Source organism: Macaca thibetana, chromosome 17 (assembly GCF_024542745.1).
Source record: "Macaca thibetana thibetana isolate TM-01 chromosome 17, ASM2454274v1, whole genome shotgun sequence".
NCBI classification, from domain to species: domain Eukaryota; kingdom Metazoa; phylum Chordata; class Mammalia; order Primates; family Cercopithecidae; genus Macaca; species Macaca thibetana.
Window position 1 is genome coordinate 79,153,689 of NC_065594.1, and position 16,809 is coordinate 79,170,497.

Genomic DNA, 16,809 nt, shown 5'->3' on the forward strand with positions numbered 1-16,809 from the left:
GCCATTCCCAGCCACTTCTGGGTGCCGCATTTTACGAATGACGTAGATGACAGCTGTGGCAGTGAGGGGCCTGGATAGCAGGTCTTAGGAGAACTGATTAAATAAGCTGGGGATGTGTATGCTTTGTAGGCCTAGGGTCATTGTCCTTCTGCTTGTGGAAACTCTCATAGAAAAGTGTTTACATTGCTTATGTCAGTCTTCCTAACTCCAAAGACTAGCGGGAGGGCCAGTAAGAAGTTACTGGAGATAGCTTTCGGATCAGAAGATGAGAGTCATTCCCAAAAGTTGTGATTATTTTAAAAAATGGAGTATGCTGTTTCTCATTTAGATGTTTGTGTAAACTTGATGTTGATTTTGAGGGATGATGTAGACAGAATTGAATCATTTGATAGGAATTTGTAACTCTGTGACCTCAGAGACCTTTCTGCTCCAGGATTCTGTAAAAATAGTTGAGTAGCTTTTGCCTCCCACAGATGTCATTAGGTTCTTCTAACCTCTAAAGTGCTGAGAGTATGGAGAAACATTGTCAGACACAAGAAAGAGCATCAAGTAAGTCAGCTGAATTCTTTGGGCCACCACCTCTCTGTGTATAAACTAAAGGTATTGAACTAAATGATCTCCAAGGTAATTCCTAGTACAAAAATTCTATGAGGGGGTGTTACAGAGGTTTTATGACTTGGTGGATAAACATGACATCATATTCTAGAACTAGTTCATTTAAAACTTAGACTGCAGGCCGGACGCGGTGGGTCACGCCTGTAATCCCAGCACTTTGGGAGGCCAAGGCAGGTGGATCACGAGGACAGGAGATCGAGACCATCCTGGCTAACACGGTGAAACCCTGTCTCTACTAAAAATACAAAAAATTAGCCAGGCGTGTTGGTGGGCGCCTGTAGTCCCAGCTACTCAGGAGGCTGAGGCAGGAGAACAGCGTGAACCCGGGAGGCGGAGCTTGCAGTGAGCTGAGATGGCACCACTGTACTCCAGCCTGGGCAACAGAGCGAGACTCTGTCTCAAAACAAACAAACAAACAAACAAAAAGCAAACTTAGACTGCAGAGTACTTGAAGAAGACACTGTTGATAAATTTTTCAGTTTGTTGAAAGACCATTCTGGTGGGGTTTTAGCTTTTAATTTTGAATAGTTATATTAAGTAAAACATTTTTATATAGTGAAGGACTCAACTAGTTAAAGTAATTCCTCTGACAAACTGGATCTGTCCCCCCACTTTATTTTTATTTTTTATTTTTATTTTTTAGATGGAGTGTCACTCTCTCCAGGCTGGAGTGCAGTGGCGTGATCTCGGCTCACTGCAGCCTCCACCTCCCGGGTTCAAGCAATTCTTCTGCCTCAGCCTGCTGAGTAGTTGGGGCTACAGGCATGCGCCACCATGCCTAGCTAATTTTTGTATTTTTAGTAGAGACAAGGTTTCACCATGTTGGCCAGGATGGTCTCCATCTCTAGAACTCATGATCCACCTGCCTTGGCCTCCGAAAGTGCTGGCATTGCAGGCATGAGCCACCGTGCCCAGCCCCTTTTTTTTGATATCAGAGTAGTCAGACAGATGAAGAGGTGATGGGGTCATTATCCTGTAAGAGGCCACTGAAGCTGCATATTAGATCACTTCATAAGCTCACAAACCTTGTTTTATTGCTGTTGAAAGTTACCAGGGTTTCTTGAGTTGCGATTGTACTGTAAAAGTAGAGTTGATCTTTACAGTTTTTTGTTTTTTTGTTTGTTTGTTTATTTGTTTGAGACAGGGTCTCACCCTGTTGACCAGGCTGGAGTGCAGTGGCACAATCTTGGCTTACTGCAACCTCTGCCTCCTGGGCTCAAGTGACCCTCCCACCTCAGCCTCCTAAGTAGCTGGGGCTATAGACACATGCCACCACATCCAGCTAATTTTTGTTTGTTTGTTTGTTTGTTTGTTTATTGTGGAAACAAGGTCTCATTATGTTGCCTAGGCTGGTCTCAAACTCTCCTGAGCTCAAGCCATCTGCCTGCCTTGGCTTCCCAAAGTGCTAGGATTACAGGTGTGAGCCACCACATCGAGTGACCTTTTCTGTAGAAGAAGTGAAATGGACATTTGCAAGCTGAACAGGCATCTGTGTTATTTTATTTTATGTTTTCTATCGAGTGCAATCATGAATATGTAGCAGTAGATGCTCTGTAAGTATTAGTGATATTAAAGGATGAATTAGCAATGGCTCACACCTGTAATCCCAGCAGTTCAGAAGGCTGAGGCAGGAGGATTGCCTGATGCCAGGAGACTGAGATCAGTGTGGGCAACACAGCGAGACCCTGTTTCTAAAAAAAGTTTAAAAATTAGCCAGGTGTGGTGGCTCACACCTGTAGTCCCAGTTACTCTGGAGGCTGAGGCGAGAAGATTAGGAATTAGAGGCTACAGTGAGCCATGATTGTGCCACTGCGCTCTACTCCAGTTTGGGTGACAGACAGATACCCTGTCTTAAGAAAATAAAAGAAAAAAAGAAAGGATGGATGAAATGTTTATAACCTGCTTTCTCTTTTCTGTACTACAGCCTCATCTGCTTAAGCCAGAAAGGGCTTCCAGAAGGTAGTTCTTCACAGTATGAAAAAAGGTCAAACTGAATTACTGTTGACAGTATAAAGAACAGATGTTGTCATAAAATAAGGAAAAGAAAAAGACTGGTCAATGACTAATAACATTATGGTACTTTGTGAAGTCTGTGTGTATAGAAATAGCAACGGAAAATTTCTACAGAACAGCCTGTGTAGTTTTGGTCTGAAATGTGTATATGTGGCCTAGTATTTAGTCATCGTTTAAAATTATAGAGTGATTAGTATTTTTTAAGGAATTTTTAAACTTCTATTGGTATGTGAAATGTAAACAGTGGTCATTAAAATTTCTACCAGTATTTTTTTAGTTCACATTGAAATGTAACCTCAAACAAGAACTCTGCTTTAGATTATTTAGTTATAACATCATTATTTGTACTTTATTACTAAATGTGAACAGAACTTCTATGAATTAAGCAACTCGAAGGGCATGTTCTGTGGTAAGAGACCTCTGGTGCAATTGGCTCCCCAGGTAGGGTTTCATAATCACCAAGAGAGCAGACCATATTTTGAGCTACATATGAAACCATATGTTTTAATCCCATTAAAAATGATAAAAAGGAAGGGGGCTTTTTAAAACAAAAGGCAAGTTCTGCTGTATGGTTTTACTGTTTTAAAGGAAAATTCATTTCTTCTGCAAATATTTATTGAAACCTTACTCTATGCCAGGCACAATTCTAGACAGTGGGGATAAAACAGCAAACAAAACAGACCAAAATCCCCGTCTGTGTGAAGCTTCCATTCTACTTTTAAGATAGACGATAGCTGGCAGTGATGAGAAGGCTGTAAGTGCTGTGGGGGAAGAAAGTCAGGAAGAGAATAGAGAATGCAGAGGGGAAGACTGAGAGGGTGGGAGGTGTGGTTTGAAATGGGGCAGTCAGGGAGGGCTTCTCTGAGAAGTTGCTGTCCTGCGGAGCACAGGATCAGGATGGGGATGGAGACTCAGGGCCTGGAACGTCTTTTTCATGATTGTAGGTGGGGAGGCATTGGAGGATTTATGCCCAGGAGTGACTAACTCATACTTTTCCATGAAAAGAAGGCCCAGCTGTTTTAATCAATTGTGCTTGGGTTTGTAATTGGACAAAAGCTGTTATTTTGTGTAGTATTTAAAAACTGCTTTGTTAATTTAAAAAAATCCAACCAATATTGAATATGGATCGTGTATAAGAATCTGCATTAGGCAAAGCTAGATAAAATATGATGCTTTCTCTCCGAATTAATAATCTGAGGTTTTTGCGAACTCTGTATAGTCAATTCAAATGTGAGTCATAACAGTTGTTCTAGAATAAGGATTATTTTGTGGCCCTAAATGTAGTGAGCTCCTAAACTGTGTCAAGCATTGTGCCAGGTGCTAGGAGAACTAGGACTGCCTCTTCTTCCCTGTCCTGGGATGCTCAGCCTGGGAGGAAGGTCTGATACGTGAGGAATTCTAGACTGGGCAAGTGGCGGTAGGAGCCCGCTGTGATGTGCACCTCCGTCTGCCACCCGGTCCCTGCCATCCTTCTCACTGGATGGCCAGCCAGTGTATCTGGCATCTCTGTGTCTCCAGTCCTGACACAGTGCCTGCGCTGAGGCCTTATCAGCTGGAGTTTTCCCTGTTCTAGCATTTGCTGCGTCTGTGTTGATAGCTGTTGATGCAGCTGCCATTTATCACATTTGTTTTGTGTTTGTTATATTTTGGTTTGATTTTGTTTTTAATAGTAGAATTGAGAGGACAGTGCATTTTTCAGAATAACATGGTCTCTATCAAGGATGAGATATTGCACAAGAGGCCAGGAGGGTCCTGTGTTTCCACAAAATGGCACCAAGGACAGTTCTTTGTAGAAGTGAAACATTTTTTGCATTTTTCTTGTGATAATGAAATAATTCTTTTTTTTTCTGGTGCCATTTTCCCAAAAGTGGGAAAATAAAACAGACTGAGTAATTAAGCCAAGTGTTTAATGAAAAACGGGTGCAAGTTTGTGCCCAAACCACTCTACTCATTCATATTACCTGCCCAGCACTTGTAGGAATGTAAGATTTCAGTCCTGTGACGAGTTCCTTGAGGTCAAGGACTGCTTCTTTCTCTTGGACATAGTTGTAGCTCCTATGCCGGGCGTCCTGCCGTGACATCCTCGGCACGCATTTGATTCACTGATTCATTGCAGCAGTGAAACTGACATAGCTTGGGGGCCATGAGGAAAGCCACCAGCTGCCAGGAGGAGTCAGAGAAGTCTTGTGGGAAGAGCTGAGCAGTGTTGCACAAGCTGAGTTTCCTAGGACTGAAAGTGGAAAGCAGAACCTGCATCAGTGGAGAGTCAAAGCAGCCAGCGTATTCAAGGAGCAGCTGTGTGGATTTTTGAGGGGGCCTTGTGTGTGATGGTCCAGATGAGGGGAAGCAGAGAGGAGGACAGTGGTAACAATCTGCAGTGATGAGAGCGAACTGGGGTGCTTTGCCATCACATCTTTATGAAGCATTTTATCTTTGGATACTGGAGCCTATGGAAGGAAGGTCTTTTTTGTTTGTTTCTGTTTTTTGTTTTTTGTTTTTGAGACAGTCTCGCTCTGTCGCCCAGGCTAGAGTGCAGTGGTGCAATCTTGGCTCATTGCAAGCTCCGCCTCTCGGATTCACGCCATTCTCCTGCCTCAGCCTCCCAAGTAGTAGTTGGGACTGCAGGTGCCCGCCACCATGCCCGGCTAATTTTTTGTATTTTTAGTAGAGATGGGGTTATACCGTGTTAGCCAGGATGGTCGCGATCTCCTGACCTTGTGATCCACCCGCCTTGGCCTCCCAAAGTGCTGGGATTACAGGCATGAGCCACCGCTCATACCCAGCCAGAAGGAAGGGTTTTTAAGCAAGGGAGTGATGTGATCAGAGTTGTGTTTTAGGAAGAGAATACTGCCAACAATGTTAAGAAATGGATCAGAGAGAAGCAAGACTGTAAGTAGAAAGACACATAGGACTTTTGAATCTGTCAAGGTGAAGGTGTCAAATTGACATTCAGAAATGGGCAGGCAGTATTAGGTCTCACTTCATTTTCTTAGCCCAAGCTATAGAAAGGGTTGAGATTATATGAGGAGATGAGCGAGCAAGAAGAAAAGGCTATAATGGAACCATGGAGAAGCCAGAAGAGTGGTGTAAGAAATCGCTGGTCAACCACTGAGAAACAGGGTTTCAGACAAAGGGAGGAAGGAATGTGAGGAAGGGAGGGCCAGAGGTGAACCGTGTCAGAGCCATGGTGACAGATCACTAGACAGGGCCTGAGATGAGGCTTTTGGATTTGACTGTGAAGAATTCTAATGTTTGCTGCTTTTGGTTTGTCTAGTTTCTCATTAGATTTTAGTAATACCTGGGAAGAAAACATTGCCTCCACTTTTCTCACAATTAGTAGGTGCTGAACCACTTCTTTGCGGTGGTTTCAGGAGGGTCAATAAGGATAGAATGATTAGAGTTTTCATAAAGTGTTCTGTACAAATTATTTTGGACATGATGCATATTTGGAAATCAATGTGTATATCTAAGACTATGCTTTCAGACTGAAATAAAATTATAAGCAGTGTTAATTCAAAGATACATCTGCCATTGGTGTTTAAAATTCACTATTATAGTGATTTTTTTTTATTTGTTTGCATAGCCTGGCACCTGTGTTTGCTCTGTTTGTACCATTTTACTGCTCCATACCAAGAGTCCAAGTGGCACAAATTCTGGGCCCGTTGTCCATCACAAACAAGACATTGATTTATATATTGGGACTACAGGTACAGTATGCATTTTTATGTTCACTTTTCTTTAACCAGATCGGTTTTTTTGGTCTTTCTCTCATTTGATCTCCTTGAAAACAATGGTTTTTTTTCCCCCATAATCTTGGCTTCATGATCTATATCAAATGTTTAAAGGAAGTGTTACAGAACAAGAACATCAAGGTATAGAAGGTACTAGAATACTTTCATAGTCTTTAGAAATCTGATAAGAGCTTTCACTGTAATTTGTATCTGTGGAAAATATTTTCATTTCGTGTACAATTGCATGTGAGTGCTTTTTAACAATCATAGTATGAAGTGGAAACAAATGAGAACAATCAAAAAGTAGAAAGTAGAAAATCAGTGTCAAAATTAATTTATTGAATACAGTGTCGCAAATAAAGCTCTGAAGAAGAGTGTGCTCTACAAACCCGAGCTTTGGAGTTTTCAAGAAGCATTGTCAGCTTCATTATTTCCTTGTTTGTGTAGCTGTGATGGTAGTGTCACCATTTGCTAAATGGTTTGCTGTGAAGACTGCTAGAGTACTACTGTCCAGCTTACATTTGAAAAGCTTCTTTGCCAATCCTCAGCGAATGTCAGTTTCTCCCTGCTGGGCTCCAGGTCTGTGGTAGGAGAATGATTTTCAGTTTTCTATCTGTACTACTTGTCACTTTTCTTTTACTCTCACGGCTTTTGATGTAGTTTTATTCTACAGCTTCCTGTGTCACCATGTGTTGCTTGGCCTTTTGATCCACTGATTAATACTCATAACATTCCTTATCCCACGCACATATAACCGGATACTAGAGTCGCTTCAGAATGCCTTCCTCCCTCCCCTTTTAACCTTTAGCATTTCCTCTCACTTCTCCAGTCTGCTGTCATGTGTTATCAATGGCTCATCTGGGGTGTTTTCTTACCACTTTTACAACCGTTTCTCATGAAATCTGTTTATTCTCCATCTCTCAACCCCAGTACTGTTAAACGCCCCCCGATCCTACCTGATATCCGTGTAACCAAATAGCCCATTTCTGCAGTTGATTCTTTTTTTTTTTTTTTTTTTTTGAGACAGAGTCTGGCTCTGTCACCCAGGCTGGAGTGCAGTGGCGCGATCTCGGCTCACTGCAAGCTCCGCCTCCCGGGTTTACGCCATTCTCCTGCCTCAGCCTCCCGAGTAGCTGGGACTACAGGCGCCCGCCACCTCGCCCGGCTAGTTTTTTGTATTTTTTAGTAGAGACGGGGTTTCACCGTGTTAGCCAGGATGGTCTCGATCTCCTGACCTCGTGATCCGCCCGTCTCAGCCTCCCAAAGTGCTGGGATTACAGGCTTGAGCCACCGCGCCCGGCCAGCAGTTGATTCTTATGAGTAGGATTTGCTATAGCAGATTTAATATTTTTAAAGCTGTTATAACAGAGGCCATGTGGAATTTGAAGAGCACTCCAGACCTTGCTCAGGAGACCCAAGTTCTAGTCCTATCTTGCCTCTCTCCAGCCATGAGACTTGGGTTGAGTCTTGGAACCCCTCTGAGCCTCACATTGACTGTATAGTTCTTCCAACTCTAAAGCTATGTAGAATCTTTGAGAATGAAAACACTGTTTTATTAATTGTGGAGTAGGAGTTCAGTGTGGCATTGTGGAAAGTCTTTGGAGCCAAGTCATTGGGTTTCGGTTTAATGACTTGGTCTGGTAATGATTTGCTTTGTCACTTACCTTTTCTGAACCCCCATTTCCCCATCTATCAAGTGGGGATGATAATATCTACCTTATAGAGGTATTTGAAGGATAGCATGAAGTGTTTAGTGTAATCTGAACAGATAATAAGAGCTAAGTCAATTGGTTACTATTAATTAATAATTTATGTCTCTATAGCTACCACCATTCATTTTTCTGAGATTGTGAATGTATTTCTTGTTTTGTTTTGTTTTTGGCATAAAGCAAAATAAGTATTATGTTTAATCTCTTGGGGAAAGGGGATCTTAGTTGGATAAAGAGACACAGCATGGCCTTTGTCACAGGGCCATTGTAGTAGGTTGGTGGAAAAGTAATCCACAATTACTTTTCCACCAACCTAATATCTAGTGCAGTTTTTGCAGTGTTACACAGCTCACCATGAGGCATCCCTCTTAGCCCTGCTGAAAGCAGAAAGGTAGATGCAACTACCATGGATAGTTTTTCAAAATAATATAAATTTCCATTATTTTTGTATTATTTCCGGTAACTTTGAGAGGGAGAAGTTGAGATCAGAAAATAGAGGTGGAGATGCCTCATTGGCTCCTTGATAAAATCTAGGTCCTTAGCATGAATGGCATGCAGGGTTCTTCTTGCCTGTCTGGTGTCAACTCCCACTTGTGCCCACCTTGAAGGAGTGTAACTGAACTCCTTATTGCTAAAGTGTACATCCTCTGCCTGCCTCCCTCCCCTCCAAGTCTTTGCATGTGTTTCTGTGCCTTTTTCTCTCCCCATTACAACTAGGGACATTGTTGAATGAGTGAATGAATGAATGAATGAATGAAGACTTGAATCATAATCGGAAGAGCCAAAATGCTTAAGACTCATTTAAGTATCCGATGACTTGAGAGCCCATAACATCATGCCCTGTGCAGTGGGCTATGATGTTATGGGCTCTCAAGCCATCCGATGCTTAAATCAGTATCACCCACTGAGTGAGATGTAGCCCCTGTCCTCAAGGAGCCCAGCTATGAGAAAACACACAGACACTGGCAAGATGTAGGCAGACATACTGGCGACCACACAGGCAATGAGAGGCTTCAGAACCTAGAGGAAATTACTTTTTTAATGACAAAATGAGATGCTCTTTTTACTTGCATATGAGACATGGAAGAGTGCAGAGCATGACTGTGGAGGCAGTCCTGGATACACTGCAGCCCACCACCTGCTGGCTGTTGACCTGCAGCAAATTGCTTAACCACTCGGTTTTGCTGAAGTGCCTTGAGAGCAATGCCTGACACATAGAAAGTGTTAGCTAGTCTGTTATTCCTTCTATTTGTAGAAGAAAACTACAGCAAAATATTTGTCTACATGGTTCCCATCATTATTATCAGAGTCATTTCCACTGAACAAACGTCCGTGCTACATCAAAGGTTCAAATTTAAAGTCGCAGCCAGTGCACATTTCTAAGTGAGCCTATCACTAGAGCAAAGCTTGCCAGCTTCTCTGTGTGAGTATGTCAACTCTTACCTTTTGTGTCTGTCTTCTTTCTGTGTGTCCTTAGTAAGTGTGCAGAACTTCGAGGTTTTCATCTAGCACAATGCCAGCGATGAACCTGGGCTGTCCTGCCTGAGTATCCTGCCTTTTCCTCTACAATCAGAAGTAAACCCCCAATCTAAAGTTCTAAAAATTAATCAACAATAACCCACAAATCATTTCTTTGTTGCAGGAACATTTTCAGAGTCCTTATGATTTTTTTTTTTAATTACCCTGAGCACAACTCTAAGATATAAACTATTTGGAAAACAAAGGGAAGAATTTCATGAGATCTAATTCTAATTACTTTTGCCATTGATTAACTTCATTACTGTGATTTAGTTTGCTCTTCCTTGGGTGAACTAGAATGAGAATATCAACACTTGAGAAAGTTACCGTTGAATATAGACCTAAGTAGGCTGGCAGGGTTCTTCCCATCTAAATTTAGGGTAACAATGTTAAGAAATTAAAATGAGAAAGTTATTTACATAAATATCACATCATTGCCAAGCATGGGATGGTGATTACCTGTTTTGTATGTTGTTAATTCTAATAATTTCTTTATATGTAGTATTTTACTTTAAGTCAGTTGAAGTTTATAAATAACATCATACTTTGGTTTCACTTATTTTTCTTTGCATGGGGTGTGGGCCAGGTTCAACTTGTTTTAGGCTATACAAAATCTGATGTCTGAATAAAAAAAATTAATATACAATTTTCTTTTAAATAACAGTTGATATTTACTAATTTTCCATTTGCCTCTCTGTATTATGGCATATATAGTTAATACTTTATATAAATGGTCATGACTGTAGTTATGTAAAAATAAGTGAATTTTATTTTTAGTTGCCTTTTTTTTTTTCTTTTATAGCTTTTCACCTCTGGTTCCTACATCTGGATTGTAGCCATAAGTGGACTTGTAAGTGTGACTACCTTTTTATACCCAATTCTCTCTCTCTCCTGTAAAAACATTAGGAAAATTGTCCTATTTAGATGGTGCGTCATATTCAACTGTCTCACCATTCTTTTTTTTGAGACAGAATTTCGCTCTTGTTGCCCAAGCTGGAGTGCAGTGGTGCAGTCTCAGCTCACCACAACGTCTGCCTCCTGGGTTCAAGTGATTCTCCTGCCACAGGAAACTGAGTAGCTGGGATTACAGGCATGCGCCACCACGCCCGGCTAATTTTGCATTTTTAGTAGAGATGGGGTTTCTCCATGTTGGTCAGGCTGGTCTCGAACTCCCGACCTCAGGTGATCTGCCCGCCTCAGCCTCCCAAAGTGCTGGGATTACAGGCGTGAGCCACTGCACCCGGCTCTCAACATTCGTTTAACCATGGCAGGTCTGGCTCAATGCTACTTCTGTAGTGATTAAAAAGGGCCAGTCACGGCCGGGCACGTTGGCTCGCGCCTGTAATCCCAGCACTTTGGGAGGCCGAGGCGGGTGGATCACGAGGTCAGGAGGTGGAGACCATCCTGGCTGACATGATGAAACCCCATCTCTGCTAAAAATACAAAAAAATTAGCCGGGCGCGGTGGCGGGCGCCTGTAGTCCCGGCTACTCAGGAGGCTGAGGCAGGAGAATGGCGTGAACCCGGGAGGCAGAGGTCTGGGCGACTGAGCGAGACTCCGTCTCCAAAAAAAAAAAAGAAAAAAAAAGGCCAGTCACATGGAAAATTGAGACAAGGGAGGCCAGTTTGTGCTTTCAAGGTAATTTTGATGAAAGTTTTAGCTGGATTTCTTGTCAGTGTTATCGTTTTTAAATCATAGAAAAAAAAAAAAAGCCTGAATGTGAAGAAGTTGGACTTACTAAAAATAAGGAGAGATAGTCTGCTCATTTTGTAAAAAGATATTGTCACACAAGGGAGAAAAAATGGCAACTGGAAAGTCAGGTGGGTTGTACCTGACCCAAAGACTCATCATGGAAGAAGGGAATGAAGCAAGCAGCCTCAGTATGTGTGCTGGAATTTTTTCATCTTGCCCATGCTATTGTATTTTATTTTAATAATAAGCGTTTGTCCTAAATTCTCTATGAGGTATTTAAAAAGAAATTAGAGCATGAAATGGCGTTTTATTCTTCATCTGTGACTTAAATTTGAACCTCCAGATTTATAAAAATAAATTTTAACTAGGGGTTATAGAGCATAGTTTTAATTTCTTTCTTGGAAAAGACTAAAAATGACAGAATGGATTCATAATAATACACATTTCACTACAAGGACTACATACATTTCAAGTAAATTATCACTATCCTTGTTTCTTGGGTGAATGACTGGCATTTAGGGCCAGTGTGTCATCCTGTGTGCCTGCTTACCCCTCTTCTTCCTTTAAGCTCTCTTTATTATTCCTTTTCTGTGTTCATTCTTTGCTTAAAACTATGCCTTCGTTCCCCACGGCTGATATGCTTGCAGCCAAGATTCTGGGGCTCCAAGTCACTTTGTTTTCTCCTCCCTAAAAATTTTCACATCTGCCCAGATACCTGATTTGGCTTCAGGACCACAGAACTAAACCCTGCTGTGAAGTCTTCAAAATGCCTGAGCTATCCGTCTGGTATTCTTGAGACTTGTGGTGGCTTAGGGCCATCCTGGGATTAGACTGATTCTCTGGGACACAGGTGCCAGACTCTCCCAAGTCTAGGCTCACGCAGTTAGTACTGCTGCGTGACTGAGGAAGACTTAACCAACATGAGAACAGCAAAGAAGCAGCTCATTGCTTTGATCATGAGAGCTGCCTAAGGATGTACTATTTCTTCCATGGCATATTTGTTTCACTTAGCAGTAATGGTTTTGAGTTCTGTTTTAAGTATTTTCCAAAAGCATTCAAATATTGAAGTACCTTATTATATATGCCTTCATTGTGTTCGTTACTATTAATTCTTTTATTCTCAATATTTGTCCCCTTCTTTAGTAACTCTTATGTGACTCAGTTTTTTTAAACACATTCCATTTTCTTTCTTTATTCTTTTTTTAGACTCCTGGCTTTTAGTGCTTGCTGTCTCCTCAGAAAGTTTCATTGTGTGACATTCAGTGCACTAGAATTGGAGGTTGCATTTTTCATCTCTTTGTAGTCTTTTTAAAATCTAAAATTGTATGTTAAGATCATAGTCTTTTCCAGTACACATGTTTAACAGGTAGTGGGTTAATTTAGTTAATTAAATTTAAAAAATTTAATTTTTTAATTAAAAAATTAAAAACCTGTTTTTAGTTTTTAAAAGGAATCAGACGTTTAAAATAAAATTCTTGACAAAAAAAAAATTCCTTGTTTCAGAAGCGTGAATAGAACTACAGTATGTTTGGAATATAATTCAAAGATGATGTAGCATTTTGAAGAACCCTGCTAATAATAAACATTTCTGAGCCTTTTACAGTCATTGATTCAGCCAAAGTTACCAACCTTCTATGACAAAAAAATCTGATAAATCTTCATATTAACCTTGTTCTTTATTATTATTTTACCATAATTAGATGACTGTGTTTATTTAAAATAATTAATATTCATGAACCATAGCCAGTTTTCCTATGTTCTGTACCATAAGTGTTGGTGCTTGTTTTGAACTTAAGGAACATTTTCTTTTTTTGTCTAGAAAATTCTCATTTTTATTATGAAATATTTACTGTGATGTGGCATACTTTAGATAAGGAAGATTGTAAAAGAGAGTATCAGTATTATTTGTGAGTGTTTGATTTGCACACCACTGACTATAGGATGCAAGCCTGAGATTCACAAAGCCACAGACTGCCTATTCCAGATGGCTCTTGCTCAACATGACTTCCCCTCTTCCTTTATAGATCAAGTGACTTCCCTTTTTGGGAGATATTATGCTGAATAAAATACAAACAAAATAAAATTCTTACTATGCAAAAGAAATGCACAGATAATTATAATCATAGATGATATTCAGTGTTTTGGGAAATGTTACAAAACCCATTGATGAGATTTCACGTTTTAGTATTGAAACCAGTAATTCACTTAACCATGTGTGTTAAGCAGTGATTTTATTTCAATCTGGCAATTAACGTGTTTTTTAAGAGAAAGAGTATTTTTTAAACAAAGATATTTGTATGAAGCATAAGTAATTTGTTATTTGCTGTCATAGAAACCAAAAACTTTACTCATGCTTTTCTGGAAAGCTGCCAACTTTGGATTGAGCTCATTTTATTTAGCTAGGTACTGGTTGATTTATTTTGTTTAGGCTAGTTTTTTTTTTTTTTTTTTTTTTTTTTAAAGACAGGCTTGCTCTGTCACCCAGGCTGGAGTGCAGTAACACGATCTTGGCTCACTGCAACCACTGCCTCCCTGGTTCAAGCGATTCTCGTGCCTCAGCCTCCCGAGTAGCTGGGATTGCAGGTGCATGCTACCACGTCTGGCTACTTTTTTTGTATATTCAGTAGAGACGAGGTTTCACCATGTTGGCCAGGCTGGTCTGGAACTCCTGACATCAGGGGATCCGTCCACCTCAGCCACCCAGAGTGCTGGGATTATAGACGTGAGCCACCACGCCTGGCCTAGACTAGTTTTTAATCTCTCCTCGGTGTCCCTTATTCTTGCATAATTATAGATATCTTTGAATATATAACTTTAAAGTATTCCACTGATTAAAATAGAAGATTGATAAATTATGTCAGTACAGTATTTTACTAGTAAGTTGACCACTTTTTATCTTCAGTGATATCACAGAAAATAACTAAATCATTTTTCTGAGTTGAGGGAGGACAGTTTTTAGCTTACAGGAGCAATAGTGAGTTAGTTTGCCAAGGATGGCTGTCAGACCTCAGTTCTATTTTGTTATCCAGTCGAGACCCCAGCTGCTGCCTAGGAAAGGTGAGGGGGATTCCCTTGTACTTACAGATTACTATAAGATTATTCACATGTATCATTGATAAATGTTTTTATGTTGCCTTTTTCCTCCTTTGACAGTTCTGATTTTTAATGCAAACATTTAGTATTTAAAATAGGACTTTTCATGAAATGTTGCAAAATTGTAATTGGAAAGCTTGGCTATTACAGCCAAGTGACATATATCAGTTTAAACAAATACTTCAACATTTCAGTGACTGTATTAACTGTTCTTCTTAATGTCTGGTGAGAGACCTTCAAAAATTGAAGTCAGTCTTTATATATTCATAATTCCACTAATTTAGTTACACATTAATACTTTTCTTTTCCTTAAAGCATTGCTTACTTACTGAACTTCATTTAAATTCTTTTTGTGGTTCTGCAGAGAGCTTTTGAGCCATCTACATCCCAGAACTTCTTCATTTTCTGCAATTTTATGAATCATAGTACTGAGTCATTACCACAGGGATGCACCCTAATTCTCAAAAGCTGAGGCCTCAGGACTGATCTGATTCTGGCATGATTAAAATAGAAAGAGCCTTCTTTTGCCGATTTTTCTTTTTATTACAGTTCACACATTTATCTTTACTTGAACCTCTTTCAAGCTGTTTGAGAGTGAATTAACAGGCTATATTCCTCAGACTTCCCCCTTCAATGCAGCCCTTCACTGTACCCATTTCCTGCATTTGTTACTTGTGTACAGTATATCAGACTTTGATTATTTCTGATCCAGCAGCCTTAGTGTAGGAAAAAAAAAAAATCTGTTACACCCAAAAGTAAGATTTGGGACTTCGAATGTGGTCTGAGTTTGGATTATTTTCTGTAAGCAGTGGGGATCTTTAAAGCACTTCAAGAAGAAACACTTTACGATGGTGCCAGATTACAGAAGCCTTATCAGGGTTTGTAGATCATAGGACGGGGATAGGGAAAATGAGCCATCTGGAGGGAGTCAGGACAGCTCATTTGCGGGCTGTGATTTGCCTTTCTCTCTTCCCTCTGTAGTACTTTTAAAGACAAACAAAAAAACCCACACTACTGTCTTAAAGTAACTGTGAACACATGGAAACAGCATAACCTGCTGTGGAAGTGTAAGCATCCTTAGAGTATGTTTTGAGGCCTTGGCCTGCTTCTGGGCAAGGGATGGTAGGTGCGGGTTCCTTTGCGCCGCCTCTGCTTGTGCCCAACTCTCTTCTCTGCATGCTTCCTTTTCTCCTACTTAACCTTCTTTCCCTTAGATTGCTTCTCCATTGACCAAAGAGAGGTATAGGTAGCAGGTCAGATAACTCCTCTGATGCACAAGCCTCCCAGTTAAACTTAGATTTGGATTATTTTCTAGTAGTTTACTGAAAATGACGACAGAAGCTGCAAAGAAAAATCAAGGCTAACCGGATACAGTGGCTCATGCCTGGAATCCCAGCTCTTTGGGAGACTGAGGCAGGTGGATTGCTTGAGCCCAAGAGTTCAACACCAGCCTAGGCAACATGGCAAAACCCTGTTTCTACAAAAAACAAACAAACAAAAATTTCAAGGCTGACCAAAGCCATGAGGGTGGTGGGACTTGTAAAAGGACCATGTGTAGAAGTTGAAGATGGGTCCTTAGGAAACATCCAAATTTGGAGGGTATTTTATAATTAAAATAGCAAGTGTGATGTCAGTGCTTGTCCATTGTACACCCCCCACATACTCACATTCATGTTGACTCATCCGTATGCACTCCCTTCTCTCCTTTTTCTTCCCTCCCTCTCTATGCCACCTTTCCCTGTCCTGACAACCGGGAGCTGGGACTGACTGGAAGAAGGCTTCTATTAATATATTCTTCCTTGTGGCAATTGCAACTCAGGCCCAGGATGACAAATGGTGTTGTAGGCCGTTGTTAACACAGGGAGGTAGTGACCAGTCGACCTGTGATTTCTAAATGTTCAGTGCAGAATAAATGAAATGATGCCATTGTCTTAATAAAGCTGGCAGATAGAATTGACTTATAAAATTTATAAAAATAGCTATAAAACTTTATTGTTGCAACTTACGTTCTACCTGTAGGCAAAAATCTAGCCTCCTTTCAAAGCCTTTCAAAATGTGACCTCCTCACCTACCCCTGTCACTTCTGTAAACCATACACTCCAATGACACTCAATATTTTACTGTTCCCAAACATCCACTTTCAGGATTCCGTGTCATTGTGCAAACACGTATTTTTCTTTAACAAACACACAGCACTATGTACCAGACACTTGTGGTAGATTTTTTGGTCTAGTATTTTTTTTTTTTTTTTTTGAGACGGAGTCTGGCTCTGTCGCCCGGGCTGGAGTGCAGTGGCCGGATCTTAGCTCACTGCAAGCTCCGCCTCCCAGGTTTACGCCATTCTCCTGTCTCAGCCTCCCGAGTACCTGGGACTACAGGCGCCGCCACCTCGCCCGGCTAGTTTTTTGTATTTTTAGTAGAGACAGGGTTTCACCGTG

At 40.8% G+C, this 16,809-nt stretch overlaps 1 protein-coding gene across 2 annotated transcripts in view; it reads left to right on the top strand.

Moving 5' to 3' along the window:
- Positions 1-16,809, top strand: part of UBAC2 (UBA domain containing 2) — an 885,094-nt gene that overhangs the window by 805,922 nt on the left and 62,363 nt on the right. For both annotated transcript variants that reach the window (XM_050765994.1, XM_050765993.1), the window contains 2 exons: positions 6,212-6,335; positions 10,389-10,436. In XM_050765994.1, the coding sequence (XP_050621951.1) occupies positions 6,212-6,335; positions 10,389-10,436 (172 nt within the window). The remainder of the gene's footprint in view (positions 1-6,211; positions 6,336-10,388; positions 10,437-16,809) is intronic.